This window comes from Phacochoerus africanus, chromosome 2 (assembly GCF_016906955.1).
Source record: "Phacochoerus africanus isolate WHEZ1 chromosome 2, ROS_Pafr_v1, whole genome shotgun sequence".
Taxonomy (NCBI): domain Eukaryota; kingdom Metazoa; phylum Chordata; class Mammalia; order Artiodactyla; family Suidae; genus Phacochoerus; species Phacochoerus africanus.
The window spans coordinates 245,319,108-245,336,338 of record NC_062545.1 but is presented as its reverse complement, the minus strand read 5'-3'; the positions used below and the strand labels follow the sequence as shown (position 1 = coordinate 245,336,338).

The 17,231-nt window shown below is 38.0% G+C and overlaps 1 protein-coding gene across 1 annotated transcript in view; it reads left to right on the top strand.

Annotated features, from left to right (window-relative positions):
- GRIN3A (glutamate ionotropic receptor NMDA type subunit 3A) overlaps positions 1 to 17,231 on the top strand; it is a 156,525-nt gene that overhangs the window by 36,182 nt on the left and 103,112 nt on the right. The window contains exon 2 of the mRNA XM_047768073.1: positions 8,415 to 9,019. Coding sequence (XP_047624029.1) covers positions 8,415 to 9,019 — 605 coding nt within the window. The remainder of the gene's footprint in view (positions 1 to 8,414; positions 9,020 to 17,231) is intronic.

Here is a 17,231-nt window from a genome sequence, read left to right as displayed (position 1 = left end):
GGAGGCCAGAAATGTGGGCACACTAACACAACAAGAGGGAAAGTAGGTAACCCAACACCGTGGCAGGAAAGAGAAAATCCACTTTCTAGAGAGATTCAAGAGCTCCGGCATTGCCATATGCTCATCCTTTCTTGGTGCAGTCAAATGGAAACCAGCTGGCTCCATGGCCCCTGAGTACATCATGGTGCTGTAGTCAGGCACAGTGACTGATGTTGACATCAGAATGCTCTGAGTCGAGAAGGAAGATCAGTTACACCAGCCCAAGGAGGTGGGCTGATTTTGTTAACAATACCAATGATGATAATAGTAATAAGGCTAATATTTATGAAACACTTATACATGTTGGGCATGTGATGAAGATTCTGCCTCTTCTAGCCTCTTCCTCCCTTCTCTTTCATCCCTGACCTTTGTCTGTAGATTTGGTCTTACCTCAGTGCCCAGGGTTTGTCTGAAATTCAGGAAAGAGGGTGTCAAGGTATTTGCCTCATAATCTAAAACCAAAAAACCAAATCATTATTCCTTTCAGTCTGGCTCAAACATTGGGCACTCTTTCTTGCTACTGGTCTGTTGGTATACTTCTAAATTATCCTTGAGTTTGTGTCTTGATGCTGATAACAGCACCCTCTAGACTTTAAAGTTCGTCAAAGACAAGACAGTATTGGCCTATTCGTTACTGTAGTCCTAGTGTCAGTTCCCAAAGCAGACGCAAAATAGATACTTAAAACGGATACTCAACTGTTTGTTAAATAAAATGAGCATACCACCAGTCTACCTCTTACACTTCAGTTCTCCTAGTATAATATTCCTAATCTCAGCAGCAGCAGCAGCAGCATTCTGAGCTATCTGCTGTGTCCTGATGCTTTATATGTATATATTTTCTTTTTTTTAATCCTCACAAACCTTGCAAGGTAAGTGGTATCATTTTCATTGTACATAAAAGTAAAATTAAGCTCCATAGGCTAAATGATTTTCACGAAGTCTATCATGCACAACTGGTAAATGACAGAGCCCCAATTCAAACAAAGTTATGAGTTACTCCAAATAGAGCCAAAGGGCTCTCTCCTCCAGGCTCCCCTGGGAGCTGCAGTGACCTTCCAGACCCCAGAGCAGGGTTTTGGACCTTATTGCCACCTACTAGCTTTCCTGACATTGAATGCCCACATTTCCAATGACTCCCTGTCCCTGGTTCACCTTTTCCTGCTTTGGGACATTTTGCCTGAGTCAGTTGCTCTCTTGAGCATCTTATGACTACATATTTTCCGTAGCCATATCCTTTTAACCAAAGTCCCCCCTCCCCCAAGTATACTGGTAACCGTTTTAAGCCCTAAAAATTGTACCTGGGCAAGGTCTATCTTGTATGAGAGAGTGAGTGGCAGCTAAAGGCTCTCAAGATTACCAGGAGTCAGGTGAGAGAAACTATAACCACCCACAACAAAAGTGAAAGGGGGTGGACTCTAGATGAAAGAGTTGAGTATCAAGAGATGGCACTAGAGTTGAGTATCATCTAGATGGCACTAGAATGGGGAAAAACACATGATCAGAAGCCTACCACAGGAAGTTTGAGTGATTGCCACAAGCTGACCTACTATGCCTCTGACTTCCCTTTCTGCAAAGTGGCCTATGGTGAAAAAGGATTGAACTGGTTCAAAGAGTACCTGCTGTGTGTATATGTCTGCTCTTCCCCCTGCCTGAAGGCATACATCACCGTATCCATGGCTTTCAACACTTGTTTTTGTTGGATCAATCAGCCAGTTATTTGTGAAGACTGTGTATGTGTGCCAACACTTCCTCATAAGACTGAGCCAGTCTACCAGCATCTGCTCTGTTTCCATGAGGGAAGACCAACTTTTCTCTAACTGCTGCAATGAAATGCATGACATCCAACGTGACTGACAACATTATGCCAACTGCACCATGTATCCATAACCCTGTCTTCTGAAGCGCTCATTGTATTTTTACTCCTCTTATATACTGCTTGTATATGGCTCAAAAATCCCAAAGGATATGTCCTAAGATCCTTGGTGAAACTCCCATACATACTAGTTGAACACCATTGTAGATTATAGTTTCATCCATGAGATTCAGCAGAGTCTAAGTGAAAAATTTAAGTGACATTTTCCAAACTTTTTTATTTTACCAAACGTAAAACTGACATCATTAATTATGCCACTGGCTTTCTTTGTTAAATTGTTATTTATGAAATATCACAAGTCTTCTCATTTCACAGGAGTTGCTACAAATAGGAGGGCGAGTGAAGAGAATGGCTGAGGCGTGTGCATGCTGGGCAGCAGGCCCAGCCCCTTCACTGACTCCCATGTGCCATCCACACAGGGCATGTCATTCTAACCCATACCATGACCTGTCTTAAAAGTGACTTGATTCCATGGGCCTTTAGGATTACTTGCAAATAATGGGAGCTATAAATATTGATCCTACAAATGTCAAGTCTCTACTGCACATTTGTTCTTATTAAGTGGAGGGAACAGTATAGAGTCCTGGCTAAAAGCATAAGACTTTCAAGTCTTCCAAACTTGGATTTTGGATCCAGGCTCTATTTCTTAGTAGCTGTGCAACTTTGGGAAAATTACTCACTCTTTCTGAGCCTGATTTTTGTCATCTTTTAAAGGAGGCTAATCATTGGAATCACTTCATGAGGCCATTTTGAAAATAAAATAATATGCGAAAAGCACTAGGAGCATTGTTAGGTATTAGCTTTTCATTTGTATTATTACTATTAGATTACACTTTCTGGGCAGGGACTATGCCTTATGTTTGCCTGAATCCCTAATGCAGCTGTAAAAATAGTTAATTTATTTTAATTTATTTAAAAGCCTGGGCTTCGAAGGGAATAAACTTTAATTTTCAGAAGGAAAAAGACTTCCGTATGATATGGGTCAAATGAGGTGTGAGGTAATGAGAAACAGCAAGTCTTCCGCAGCCTCTTTGGCTGAGGAGCAGCAATAGCAGCCTGAAGCAGTTCTGAGCCCTTGAACACCTTTAGCAATCAGCAGACTTAGGAATGGAACAGAATTTCATCTTTCTTAAAAGTGGGGGAAATATTATGCTTACTTGAGCTTTCTAAGCTTTGGCCTACAAGGCAGAACTAAATGGGTTTGCCCAAGAAAGAGCTAAAGGAATTTCATCTTTTCTCTACTCTTAAAGCAAACCTGGCTTTGTTACCTCTATTCTTCTGAGGGAGTATCTCAAAGCCCTTGGCAAGCTCTTTACTGCAGCTTATTGTGTTTTTGAAACTTTTACTGATCTCGAAAATAGGTGAATCTCTGCTCCTGGGAAGAACAAAGATTGACAGGGAATCTCCAGCAGCTGGCACCATAAGTTTCCTAACTTGTGAAGTGACTTTGGAGCTAGTTACCAAAGAAAGAAGTTTTTTTGTTTTTGGGAGTAGGGTGGTTGGAGCAGGGAAGGGTATGCTCTGCTGTGAATGTGATGTCTTCCAAATAAATAGCCTCTCCCATCCTGAGATAGAGTTGCTCTTTTCCTGCTAAGGAGTTGGTATAACTGGTATTTGTAAAAGATATCTCCTGTAGCAAACCGTTGTAGACACTGCAGAAGAGGAAAGTAAAGAATCAAATGGGAATATCAAAGCAGGTAGTGGCTCCACCTGTTTACCTGGGTGGGGCTAGGAAGATGGTACCTAGTCAGAAAATGGTCAGAATGAGACCCCATTTTTAGTTAAATGTGTGTTTTTTAAAGTCATTATATATGTTTACCTATATGTAGTGATTAATCATTTTTCTGTACACCGTTTATTTTTTTCTAAAGTTCCAATTAGAGAATGCTTATACAGTGCAAATACTTGTATCCGCCTACCCTACTAATCATTATTATTAACAGTTTTCCTGGAACACTCTTTCCCTAGTCTTGCTACGCCCTATGTCCATAATTTATAATTATATCAAGTGTTTACTTGTCTGCTTATCTGTATATTGTCTCTCATCAGCAATATAGTCAACAGGAATTTTTTGCAGAGAGTATGGCTCATAGAGCTTAAAATGAATTTTCTTGATTGAATGAATGCCCAGTCAATGTCTATTTCCTGATTTTGTTGTAAATATTCTCTTCTTTCTCATGTTCCTTTAAATTTTGTTTTTTTGTTTATGAGAGGTGCTTAATGCTAAAAATAAAGTATACTGTAGTATTTTGCTTAATATCTTTGTCTTGCACATGATGATCTCTGAGATGTATTTACCTATTTGGTCTTTTAATGATTTGACATTGTACTTTTAACTCTTAAATGGTCTGGAATTTATTTTTAATATGTGGTGGAATTAGGTCTTTAAGTGGTATTTACTTTTAAAAAAATCTATTTTATCAGCTCCTAACTTCATATGTGTTTCTTCTATATTCCTTTTTAATCTCAGTGTATACCATATTAATATAGTATATTAAATCAGTGTACTTCTTAACATATATTAACATCTGTTCAATTTATTTACCTGTTAATCTTTTTGTTAGTACTTACTGTTTTAATTCATTTTTTTTCTCTCCCTCTACCTCCTTCTACCGAGCCTGTATATTTTAATTTATATAAACGGTGAGGCAATTTATGAGGCAGTCTTCACTGTCTTTCAGCATGGTGGAGAACCTTCCTGATTCTTAGATTGTTTTGTTATTGGAGCTCTGATTTAGGAAATAAAGAATTTGGAATTTTTTTCCTAAATTATACCTTCTTTCAGGCCATGGGTTATTGTTTTGCCAACAGCAATCTATAGCTAAGCTATAGATTTTGACTCTCAATTTCGTTGCTTAATTTTTGTCCCAGGTTTCAATGAAAGTTTTACAATTAGGCTTGAATTGTATTGTTATACGTTTTCATATGTCTGTGGGTGTGTGCATGCATGCACGCCTTTCCCCTTATTATTGTATGGAAAGAAGTTAGGAGATGCTGCATCTGAGGCTGCTAGATAAATGCAGTATCACTACATGTTTCTAAACTATTATTTAATAAATATTTATATGAAGAATTGTGTCCTTTAAGTTTATATAACAATTAAGTGCCACATCTGGAATTTCTCGGTAGAATCGTTTGTAGGGCTGGGGAATTTCTGCATGCTGCGGGCACAGCTAAAAATAAACAACTAATTAATTGGAAAAAAAAAGAATTGTTTGCAGGGATGAGTGTGATTATACAGAGTAATCATTATCCATGAAGAGAGGTCTTTGTTTTACTACTCTGTCACTCTTTCATGCCAATGCCTTCATTTCTAAGGTGCTGAATGCTCAATATGATTAGCTAACTTTACTTCCCTCTTCAGCAAGATGAAAACATTTTCATCCCTGCCTCCGTTAGAGCCTGATTCTCACATCTGGGTTTAATGAATTCCTGTGTGCCAAGGGCACAGAAGGGCCTTTGTTCCAACTAGGGGCAAAATATTGGTTCTTAAACCTCTGCTGGAAATGGTCTTCTCAGTTTTTCCTTGACAAGCTTATGATCATAGCCTGGATCATAGCCTGTTTGTTGAGGTAAACAAAAGTAAAATCCCAGTTGATAAATACTATCTCTGATATGGGGAAAAAAGAATGGATATATTGCTATGTATGACTGACTCACTTTGCTGTACATTTGAAACTAGTGGCAACATTGCAAGTCAACTATGCTCCAATAAAATTAAATTTAAAAAGTAAACAAATGAGGAAAAAATACTACCTCTGGTTAACTAAGAACTGTGCTAGAAGAGATGGTTGAGATATGGTCCTTATCCTAAAGAAGATTCCAGTCTAGTGTGAGAGATAAACACCTAACTAAATAGCTAACTTACAGTGTGCAGAGTGCTATAGGGATGAACAACATGACACCGTGACACAGGCATTAGATGATTAATTCTACTCGGGCAACAGTCAGAGGAGCAGTCAAACAAACAAAAACCCAGCTCACCATTGCAGGAAATCAATGGGGTAAAAATAATGTGAGAGAAAAAAAAAAAAAACAGCAACAGAAAATATTAGTAAATAGAACATAAACAGAATTCTGGAAATCTGCATGGAAGATCTGAGTTCTGAAGGATGAATATGAATGCAGGCAAATACATTCCCAGGTGGAGAGATAGGCATATCAAATAGGTGTAGTTGGGAATAGCTTGCTCTGATAGAAGGAAGATAAATTGTCCACTGTGACTTGTCTTGGTGTGCATGTTTGGAGTGTTGGAGGTATAGTAAAAGACTAGGGATACTCTTAAGCCATACTCTTGATTTTTGAAATTTGTCCTACGAATGATTCATAGGTTGTGGTGCATAAGAATGATACGGTCATGTTTCTGTTTTAGAGAGAAAACTGGCAACAGAATAGGGAGCTGAGGCCAAGAAAACAGTTGGGAATAGTGTGTTCCTGCCAGCAAAATGTAAAGTTTGCCTTCCATTGGTCTTTGCTTCTGGAAGAGGGTTAAGGCAGAGGTGGAAATAAAAAGGAAGAAGGAAAGGAAGAAAGGCAAAAGAGGGCAGAAAGAACTCTCTGAGCAAGCTATATTCATCAGTATAGTAGGAGTGAAAAAATGGAGATTCCATTCCTCCTATCTTGCATGGCATCTCAAGCCTGAGGAACAAGGACGGGATACCTGGCTCCTGGTTTTTTGACATCTTTATCTCTTTGCCTCTTATATCTGATCTTGTCACTAAATTTTAATTTTAATGAAAATCTTTTCATCGCTCTTCCCTATCATTACTAGCACTGGTTCCAGTTTAAACCTTTAGCACCTAATCAAAATCCTGGAGGGCTTATTTTCCCTCTCCCTTTTGAATGCCACTTATAGATGATCCTCCTGAAGTTTTGCTTATATTATTGCAAGTTCTGCTCAAAAGTTTGCTTTGGAAGGACAGAAGTCACATTCTCAGAACAAATGTTAAGATTCCATCCTTCCTACCACCATGATTACTCTCACTCACTGCCTTTGGTCATAGTTTTTCTCCCATAAATCCCTTTTGAATCCTCATTCCTTATGCTACACTTATTCAAAGTTCAGCTCAAACCCTGTTTCTTGCTACACGCTTTTTTTTTGTTTGTTTTTTTTTAGTTGGTAAGGAAAGGCCATACTTCTTTCCTTTTGTACAATAGCATGAAACTTTACTGAGAAAGTCTTCTTCATTTCTCTACTTATGTTATTGAACTGAATGTTTGGCAAGTTCTCAAAAATAGTCTAGTAGTCTGACAGCTTCAAAACGGGAACATTTAGTTCATCTATTGTATACCTAACATGTGAATCAGAGTGCTAACCATCTTCCAAATATCAATATTAAAGGATAGATATGTCAAATACCTTCTCTCAGGAGAGAAGTTAAGAGTTTTATTTATTAGAGGCCTATTTCTACTTTATGATTAATAACTTGTGAGTTTTCAAACACGTTGTTCTTCTTTCACTGTGTTGGTGAGTTTCTATCCATAGATGCAATTTCGATGGAAATTACATAGATGTGTTTAAATGGCGCAGATTTCACATTTCACAGCAGGAATCCTATCACAGTCAATATAGAAATGCAATCAAACCTTCAGTATCAAACTATGTATTAAATTTTGATGAGTATATTTTTAATGATTCCATATGTCTTAGTGTATGTAGACTGCTATAACACAGATTAGGGAGCTTTAACAACGGACTTTCATTTCCCACAGTTCCGAGGCTGGAAGTTTGAGATTAGGGTCCCAGCGTGGTTGGGGTCCTCTCTGAGGTTGCAGCCTGCCAGCTTCTCACTGTGTTCTCACATAGTGGAAGAGACAAGGGAATTCTCTTGAGCCTCTAGGGCATTAATCTCATTCATGAGGGTTCTGACCTCATGACCTAATTACTTCCCAAAGACCCCCCTCCTCTGGGAATTAGGGTTTCAATATACGTGTTTTGACATAAACATTTAGACCATAGCACCATATATATTATGAGAAGTGCCTTCCTCACAGGCTGGAAGCTTGGGAAACTATGATGCGTCCTTTTTCCACACTATCCTTATGCAAGCCCTTGCACTGTTATATGATTTTTCTGCTATTCATTTTAAAGGAAAGTGAAAGAAATTTCTTTCAATTATTTCACCTGACAAGAAAATTTAACAAATGAGTTAAGAACACGGATAGTTAGAAATGAGATGCCTCGAGGGGGACTGTCTGTGAGGAAGTAGACAAGCCTAACAATTTAAGACTAAATGTATGGTTGTGTCACCCCTGACATTTATACCAAGAACCATCTGCCTTCTGGTACTTTGAGCAAAAATTATAAAGAAATCTGTTGTAGAGAATCACTTCCATTAGACAGGAAACATAGTTTTCCAAGTCATGGGAATTTTTTCCCAGAGGCATTTGAATATCACAGGGAACAATAAATGAGTAAACCTCATAAGAAAGCAAAAGTACCCTATGTTATAATCTTTGGCCAATACATTCTAATTCTTCTTTTTCATATCTTTAAATACAGAATCCCCTTCACCTCCAACTGAGTTTAGAAAATTCATTAAGTTCTGATGCTGATGTCACTGTCTCAATCCTGACCATGAACAACTGGTACAATTTTAGCTTGTTGCTGTGCCAGGAAGACTGGAACATCACCGACTTCCTCTTCCTTACCCAGAATAATTCCAAGTTCCACCTGGGCTCGATCATCAACATCACCACCAATCTCTCCTCTACTGAGGACCTCTTGAGCTTCCTGCAAGCCCAGCTTGAGAGCATTAAGAACAGCACGCCCACCATGGTGATGTTTGGCTGTGACATGGAAAGTATCCGGCGGATTTTCAAAATTACCACCCAGTTTGGACTTACGCCCTCTGAGCTTCATTGGGTGCTAGGGGACTCCCAGAATGTCGAGGAACTGAGGACAGAAGGTCTGCCCTTAGGGCTCATTGCTCATGGAAAAACAACACAGTCTGTCTTTGAGTACTATGTACAAGATGCCATGGAACTGGTTGCAAGAGCTGTAGCCACAGCCACCATGATCCAGCCAGAACTTGCTCTCATTCCCAGCACGATGAACTGCATGGATGTGGAGACTGCAAATCTTACTTCGGGACAATATTTGTCAAGGTAGGATGCAAAGCCCAAGTTACATCCCCATACATTGGACTGGGACAGGAAGTAAAATTGCCCTGTCTATTCTCTTTGCAGGAAGCACATGGTGTATAGTGGGGAACACTCAGTCCTGATTTTAAACCCATAGTCCCATACTAGCTGTGTGTTCTTGGCAAGTTATTTAAAAACCCTGAGCCTCAGTTTTCTAATTAGTAAACTAGGATGGTATCGAATATATATATATATATTTTTTTTTTGGTCTTTTTTGTCTTTTTTAGGGCCACACTCACAGCATATGGAGGTTCCCAGGCTAGGGGTCTAACCGGAGCTGTTGCTGCCAGCCTACACCAGAGCCACAGCAACTCAGGATCCAAGCCACATCTGCAACCTACACATAGCTCATGGCAACGCCAGATCGTTAACCCACTGAGCAAGGCCAGGGATCAAACCTGCAACCTCATGGTTCCTAGTTGGATTCATTTCCACTGTGCCACGACAGGAACTCCAGATAGCTTAATGTATTATTAACAAAGTGACCACACAATTTTATATGAAAAGTACCTAACACTGTGCTCAGCTTATAAAAAATACACAACAAAGGTTTCTGTTCCTGCCCACTCTTTCCCATATCAGCAGATTCAAACAAATCTCTCTAAATCTATGTGGAGAAAAAAAATTAGTCAAGCAGGAGATAGACTTTCTCTCTCCTTCCAGACAATGATGCTTAAGGCAGTATAGAGCAGTGGTTGAAAACATAGACCCTGGAGCCAGACTCTCTGAATTTGAATTTTAGCTCTTGTAACCTGCTATTTGCATCACTTGGTCAAGTGATTTAACTTCTCTGAACCTTAGTTACCTATGTCCTATACCCATTTATGTAGAAAGGATATAATAGTGGTTCCTACTATGCATGGAAGAGTTGTGATAGAAATATAGATCAATTGATAGATAGAAGATGATAGATATTTTATACATTATATGTGTATATGCATGTAATATATATTTTATACATTTTATATAAATAATGTAATATTTTTTTTTACATTTAGTTACCTTTCCACCTTCTCAATCTGGTTCAGAAGCTGGAATGAAAAAGCTTATTTAAGTTAAAGAATAATCCATCCTATAGATATCATTTTCATGATCCCTGGAAAAAGGAGAATATCCTTAAAGAATATTTTACTGGGACTAAGATTTTTTTTTCTAAAAAGGACCACCTATGGTTAGAGAGGCCAAACCAGAGAATTATTGCTGTTTCAGAAGTGAGGACTACAGTCTGGCCCCACTTTCAGGATGTGCTCTTAGAACAAGGGGAACACAGGGCAACCTCATGGTGTCTTGCCTTTTAAAAAGACATGAACATTTGAGGAAAAGTCAGAAGGTCCAAAGCATTAATTTCACATATATGGATTGAGCACCTACTATGTGCAAGGCAACATGCTAAATGCCATATATATGGCAGAGTTGAAGCACAGGCTACACATTCCTTACAGAATGTTGTTAATAAAATAATTCAAAATTCATTTATTAATCTATTAATGGTAAAATTAGACATTCTATCATCATCTAATTTTCCTATATTGTACTTTCAACATTTTTTCCTACATTGTATTTGAATTTCCTCAGGATTAAAGCCTATGCATGCTTTATGCTATAGCCACTATCCATATTTAACCTACTGTTTTTGAACTAGCACAAAATTGAGGCTCAGGATTTTAATCTGAGATAGAAAACATTCTCCTTCAAATCAAAAATATAAACAAAGCCTTAAGTTATCATTTTGAATAGTCATTATTTTAGAAGGGCAATCTTAAACAGCACACAGGAAAAAACCACTTGTGAAAACTATATTATTTGATGCCTTTCTGTCCATATAAAATGGAGAGCACACAAAAAATAATTCTGTTCGAATCCTAAAAATGTTTAGAAACTACAGGGAGAAATATTTGTTGACTTGGATTGTATATACTTTAGGGGTTCATTTTTTCAAGACCAAGCTGATTTTTCTGGCTCCTCAGAATTTAATATATGTTAAAGTTATGTGCCTCCTTCTATAAAAATCCCATGGCCCTTTGTACATGAAATTATATGATGGTACTTAGCCTGTTCCATCATCATTATTTGTCTATGCATCTGACTTCTGAACTAAAACATAAATTCTGCTAAGTGGAGACACTATTATTCAGCCTAATTTAATGCCTAGCAGATAGCTGCTACTTAAAAGACATTTATTGAAATTAATATAGAAAGGAGACAAGGACATTTTATATTTATGTCCTATACCATCTATGACTCTAGAAGAATAATACATGGTTGGTAGAGAAATAAAATTTGGTCTAAATTAAAAACAAGTTTTTTTAACTTAACCTAGATACAATTTTTTTTTTTGGATGGAATGTTAGGTTAGTGGATAACCTTTGCCCTTGTGGCTCTTTCCACAAGTTTATTCCTCAGACTTTGATAGTTGTAAAAGAAGAGTATGTGGTTTGGAGCCTGGCAGCAACTCACAATGTGTAGAGGTCAGTAACAATATTTTCATCTCCATGGATGTGTTTGAGAATGAACTCAAAGAACTTTCAGGAAATATGCCTAGGACTTCTTAAACTCCCTGAGGAATACAGTCAAAGAGAAAGTTTCAAAGTGTTCAGGAAAAGGTCAAGGGAAGTAGGCAAAACCCTGGAAAGATTCTTTATAATAAATAACTGAAAAGCTGCCTTAAGCTATAAAACATCTGTGGGTTTTTCATCATCCTTATTTATTTTGTTGAATACAGTCTTTTAGCAAGGTCATTATTCTCAGTCCATAAGTCATATCTGCATATAGTAATTTTCTTAATTGTTCCTAAATTTTGTGGCCCTGACCCTACTTCCTCACTGCAGAATGAAAGTCATGAGGATAATGAGCCATGAATAGCGAGTGTCAGAGTTATGCAAGCTTTCATTTCTCACACAGTCATTTTCAGTTTAGGCTGACAGAATTGTTAACATTTTAAAATGTTAATGAAATCCCCCAAAACATGGCTCTTTCACAATAAGCCTTTAGACTAGAAAATCATTTCTCATGGCAGACTATATAGACATACTTACAGGTAAACAGGATTTTATTCTTCCTGGACTTCAACATGTTAGAGCAAACATCCATCAGAACTAAATGTAGGTAGAGCCACTTGGAGGCCAAGTTCAGACCATGACCATCAACAGTGTATTTGCGAGATGTTTTATTAAATGTTAATTGCTTAAAGCAATGATATCTAATCTAACATTTGGCAATAACTTCACAAATATATGTTCAAGGGTGTTTCTGTGCAGTCTGTGTCTATTTCTTGAACTTGGCTGAGGTAGAGCTGATGAAGAGTTGCATCCTGCCATTTTGGAGCTGGCAGCCTTAGTGTATGAGGTTGAAAAATAAGTCAATAGTTTTAAAACAAAGGGATATATGATTCCTAAAAACAGAAATACGTTCAAACACAGGGGAGGAAATAACAAACTCTTCTTGGAGAGTTGATGATGAGGGAGAAACACTGGAATTGGATCTTGATCAATGAATAGGAGTTTTCAGGTTTGGAGCAGGAAATAGCATATGCACATTCGCCAAGATCTGAAAGAGAAATTTAGTACAGTTGGCACTCAGGTTGCCTATGAAGAGGATCTGACATGATTCTGAAAAAGTTGTTAATTTGATAGCATGCCACACAGGGCTTTTATGCTAGGCTAAGGAGTTTGCAATTTATACGCATATTGCATGTCACTTGAATGGCAGAACATCAGCTATGACATATTTATAAAATCATAATCCTATAACAAATAACTAAGTAAAGTAATATAGCTAAAATTCTTGCAAGTAATTTTTTAAACTAAGATATAAAAATTGTTATTTCTCAAAACTGGTCTGAGCTTTGCCCACATTTACTCCCTTATCTCATTCTAACCACCAGACTCTTGTGAAAATGAATGTGGGGTTTAAGGACTTGCTTGCTGTTCTTAGGATAAGCATTTGCCCATGCTTATCTAAGGCCCTGGGTGGTAATGAATCTATTTTCCCTGAGCTCCTGAGTTACTCATTGCCTGGTCAAAGGCAGTTATCCTTCTTTTAAGAACTTCAAGAGTAGGAGTTCCCATTTAATGCTAGTCAGTAACAAACTCAACTAGTATCCATAAGGATGCAGGTTTGATCCCTAGCCCCTCCTTGGTGGGTTAAGGATCTGGCATTGCCTTGAACTGTGATGTAGGTAGCATATGTGGCTCAGATCTGGTGTGGCTGAGGCCGTGGCTGACAGCTGCAGCTCCAATTCAACCCCTAGCCTGGAAACTTCCACATGCCGTAAGTGTGGCCCTTAAAAAAAAAAAAGAATTCCAAGAGTATAGACAGTGATTGACACCTTGTTCCCTTTGGCCTAGGAAGTCCCTGATCCTTTAGCTGATTAATCATAGTCCTGATAATGATTGTTACTCTAGCTTCTCAGCAGGCTATGGAATTTATTCTCTGAATAGCTTCTGCAGTTCAGTTATGTATCAATTAGACAGTGATTAATTCATTTATTCATCCACAAACATATGTTGAAGCTTACTAATATTAGGAGACACAAAGAATAGAAAACAGGGGTCCTTTTTCCCAGGAATCTTACAATGCCCTTTCTTTTGTTCGTATGCTCCTCTGATTATTTTTTATCCATTTTCTCTAACCTAGCTATTTGTTTATCATTCATCATTGAGACAACATCCATTCTGCTAGTGATTATCTTCTGGCATTAGCTGGCATTATTAAGCCCCCTCTACTGTTGTCTTTAAAGAATGGTACAGTGGGCTGGAGACTCTTTCCCCTCCTAAATAGGAGTTTTCAAGCTCCAGTCATCTTCACTCTTACATAGTCAAGCAATACCAAGATTCACTGGTTTTTCATTAATAGTAAATGTTGCTTTACTTATTGATGCTGCATGTACTGTTTAGAATCTGTTACATGCCAGGTATTATGAGGCACTGGGAAGCTTCAGAAAAAAAGACTAAAACAAGATGCAAACTATTATATTTAGAATGGATAAGCATTGAGGTCCTACTCTATAGCATAGGAAACTATATCCAGTCTCTTGGGATAGAACATGATGAAAGACAATATAAGAAAGGGAATATTGGAGTTCCTGTCGTGGTGCAACAGAAACGAATCTGACTAGGAACGATGAGGTTGCGGGTTCAATCCCTGACCTTGCTCAGTGGGTTAAGGATCCAGCACTGCTGTGAGCTGTGGTGTAGGTCACAGACGCAGCTTGGATCTTGCATTGCTGTGGCCGTGGCATAGGCCAGTAACTGTAGTTCCAATTGGACCCCTAGCCTGGGAACCTCCATATGCCGCGGGTGCGACCCTAAAAAAAAAAAGTAAAGGGAGTGTGTGTGTGTGTGTGTGTGTGTGTATCACTTTGCTGTATAGCAGAAATTGGCACAATATTATAAATCAACATACTTTAATAAAATTTTTAAAAATAATTTTAGGTGAAAAGAAAAAAAAAAGACTAAAACAAATACCCATTCACGAGTCCTATGGTATCAATTGATGATTGTTCCTAGTTCATGCATATTAAAAGAGTGCCAGAAGAACTTGAGGTGGCATGATATAATTCTAATTTCAGATATTCCCATTTGCCTTTACAACAATTTACTGGCATTGTGACCCTGGCAAAATTATTTAATCTCTGCAAGTTTTAATTTCCTTGATTATAAGGGATTCATTCCTGCCTTAAAAAGTTAAGTGGTATGCCTGAGGTCATTCAGTTAGTACTTTACAGGGGAAGATTTAAACTATCTAAATCCAAGTTCCATGCTCCTTCAGAATTAATATAAACATTCCTTAATTGGGATTCTATGACTTTGTAATTCATATTCTTGCAGCCAAAAACTATTTAAATCGAGACATGATTACCCATGTATAAATGTTCTTATTCTAAAGACCTCTACCAAGCCAAATGAGCTAGCCTGTTATATTTCAAAATGTTCTCAAAAGAAATGCAGTTGCATTGAACATGGAAGCCAGGGGTTGGATCATGTCAACACTGGTTCCTGGGATACACAAGGAGAACCTTTTGCTGTGGGGTGACCTAGTGTGTCCACTTGCTCTTCCTCCATTAACTTTTTCTGCAAGGCTAACAAGGAGTCCATACTTCTGGACAACACATGCTTTGGAGTCATGAATCTAAGTTAACATCTCTGTTCCCAGATGTTTCCAATAGACTATTTTAGCTAAATTCTTTGAATTTGTCCCTCCCTCTGTGTCACTTAAGTCATGCCAAGAGCTGAGTCTAAAATTTTCTCTTAGTCATGGGGCTATCAAATAAGATGTATTCAAAAATGTATATTCCCTCAGGATCTGGTTTTGATGAATACTAGCTTCTAGCAGGTTTTAAACTGTGGAAAATTCATTCCACAGTTAGGGATTAAGAAAGGGATACATGTATGATTTGAGTGATGACGTGGGAAGGGAGAGTTTGTTCATTCCTCACGGCATCTCTGTAGAAAAGATTCTGTTGGACATTCTGTTGGAATGTCCATGCCTTTGAGGGTCTCATGGTCTAAAAAAGATGGGGTTAATCACCTGTAAATAACTTATACTTTACGGTGCTAAGGAGGATTTGAGAGGACAGTTAAGGCAGCATTTTGTAGAGAGCTCAAGAAATCATCTACATTTAATGTCACATTTGGAGAGTCATCTCATCTGTGGAGAACAAAAGCAAAGAAATGTTCTCTCACTGAATTGGACCAAGGGTAAGCTCTGTGGGTAAGATGGCAAATTCATGTTATTATGTAGGGGAGGCAGATACCACAGGGGTCTGCTCTGGTGAAAGAGGTCACAAAATGAAAGCTGTACTACAAACAGCTGACTATACAAATAGATGTTCTCCGGAGCTATAAAAAAGGGGAAGAGATGGTTTAAAAAAAATGGAAATAAATAGATGAATTTCAGAGGGTAGTGAGAGGGGACCTAGAGTGGCAGGAAAAATAGTTAAATTAACTAGCAATGGTCAAGAGTTGATGTAAACCAAGATCTCTTCCTCACACAATGGAATATTGCTATTTCCTTTATGTAAAGTCCACCAAAAGGAAGAGAGAGAGGGAGAGAAAAAGGAGGAAAGACGAAATTCAGAGAAAACAAAATAGAGACCATTAAAGGAATAATGAGAGAACCATAGACCAACCTACATGCCAGAAACTGCGTGAATACTGGAGGAAGGGGAAAAAATCTAGAGCTTGAGGAAGAGATGCAAATGAGAATAATTTAGAGAATAAGAAGGCTTAGGGGAAAGTCTTGAAAAATTAAGAAAAAGCATACACATGGATTAAAATACAAACATAGCATACATAAATAGTTAATAATGTAGACAACTGCAGGTCTGTGGAAGTTCTGAAAATTCAGAATTGGGTGTAAGTTTTCTAAAAAACAGAAGACTAGCCAAAGAAAGAATAGTCTGGAGACTCTTTAGTGATAAAGAGCAGAGGGAAAACTATATAAGTGTGAGCTTGTGACAATGCAAAAGTGTAGAATTTAGGAGAATTTTTTGATTGGAAGATTTATTGCATGACTGTAGATACGGATCATATGAACAAAAGATGAAATTTCTTATTTTTTAGGGCCATACCCACAGCATATGGAGGTTCCCAGGCCAGGGGTCAAACTGGAGCCGTAGCCTGTGCCACAGCCACAGCAACGCAGGATCTGAGCTGTGTCTGCAACTTACACCATAGCTCATGGCAACTTTGGATCCTTAACCCACTGATAAAGGCCAGGGAACAAACCAGCATCCTCATGGATACTAGTCAGATTAGTTTCTGCTGTGCCATAAAGGGAGCTCCCAAAGATGAGATAGCTGAATATCAATAGATCTCTTCCCAACTCTCCTCCCAGAAAAAGGAGGAAAATTAAAGACTATTCCTTTGTCTCATACTAAAAGAGCTTTATTGAGTTTCCTGCTTTGGTCGGTAGATCTAGAGCTAAATTAAAAGTTTGGGAGAATGTCACGAGCAGTAACATAACCAAGGATTTCTAATCAGGCAATGGCAAAATATCAAAATTAAGTTCTTATAGGCTAAAACATTTTATAGAGCTTTATGGAGGACGAACAAATCTCACATTCCTCTGGGGGAAAATATTAAACATGATGAGATAATCATGGGAAAAGAAATCCAGCTCATTTTTCAAGATAAAAGAGAATAAGGATACAGAGATTTTAATGATACAAAGTTCC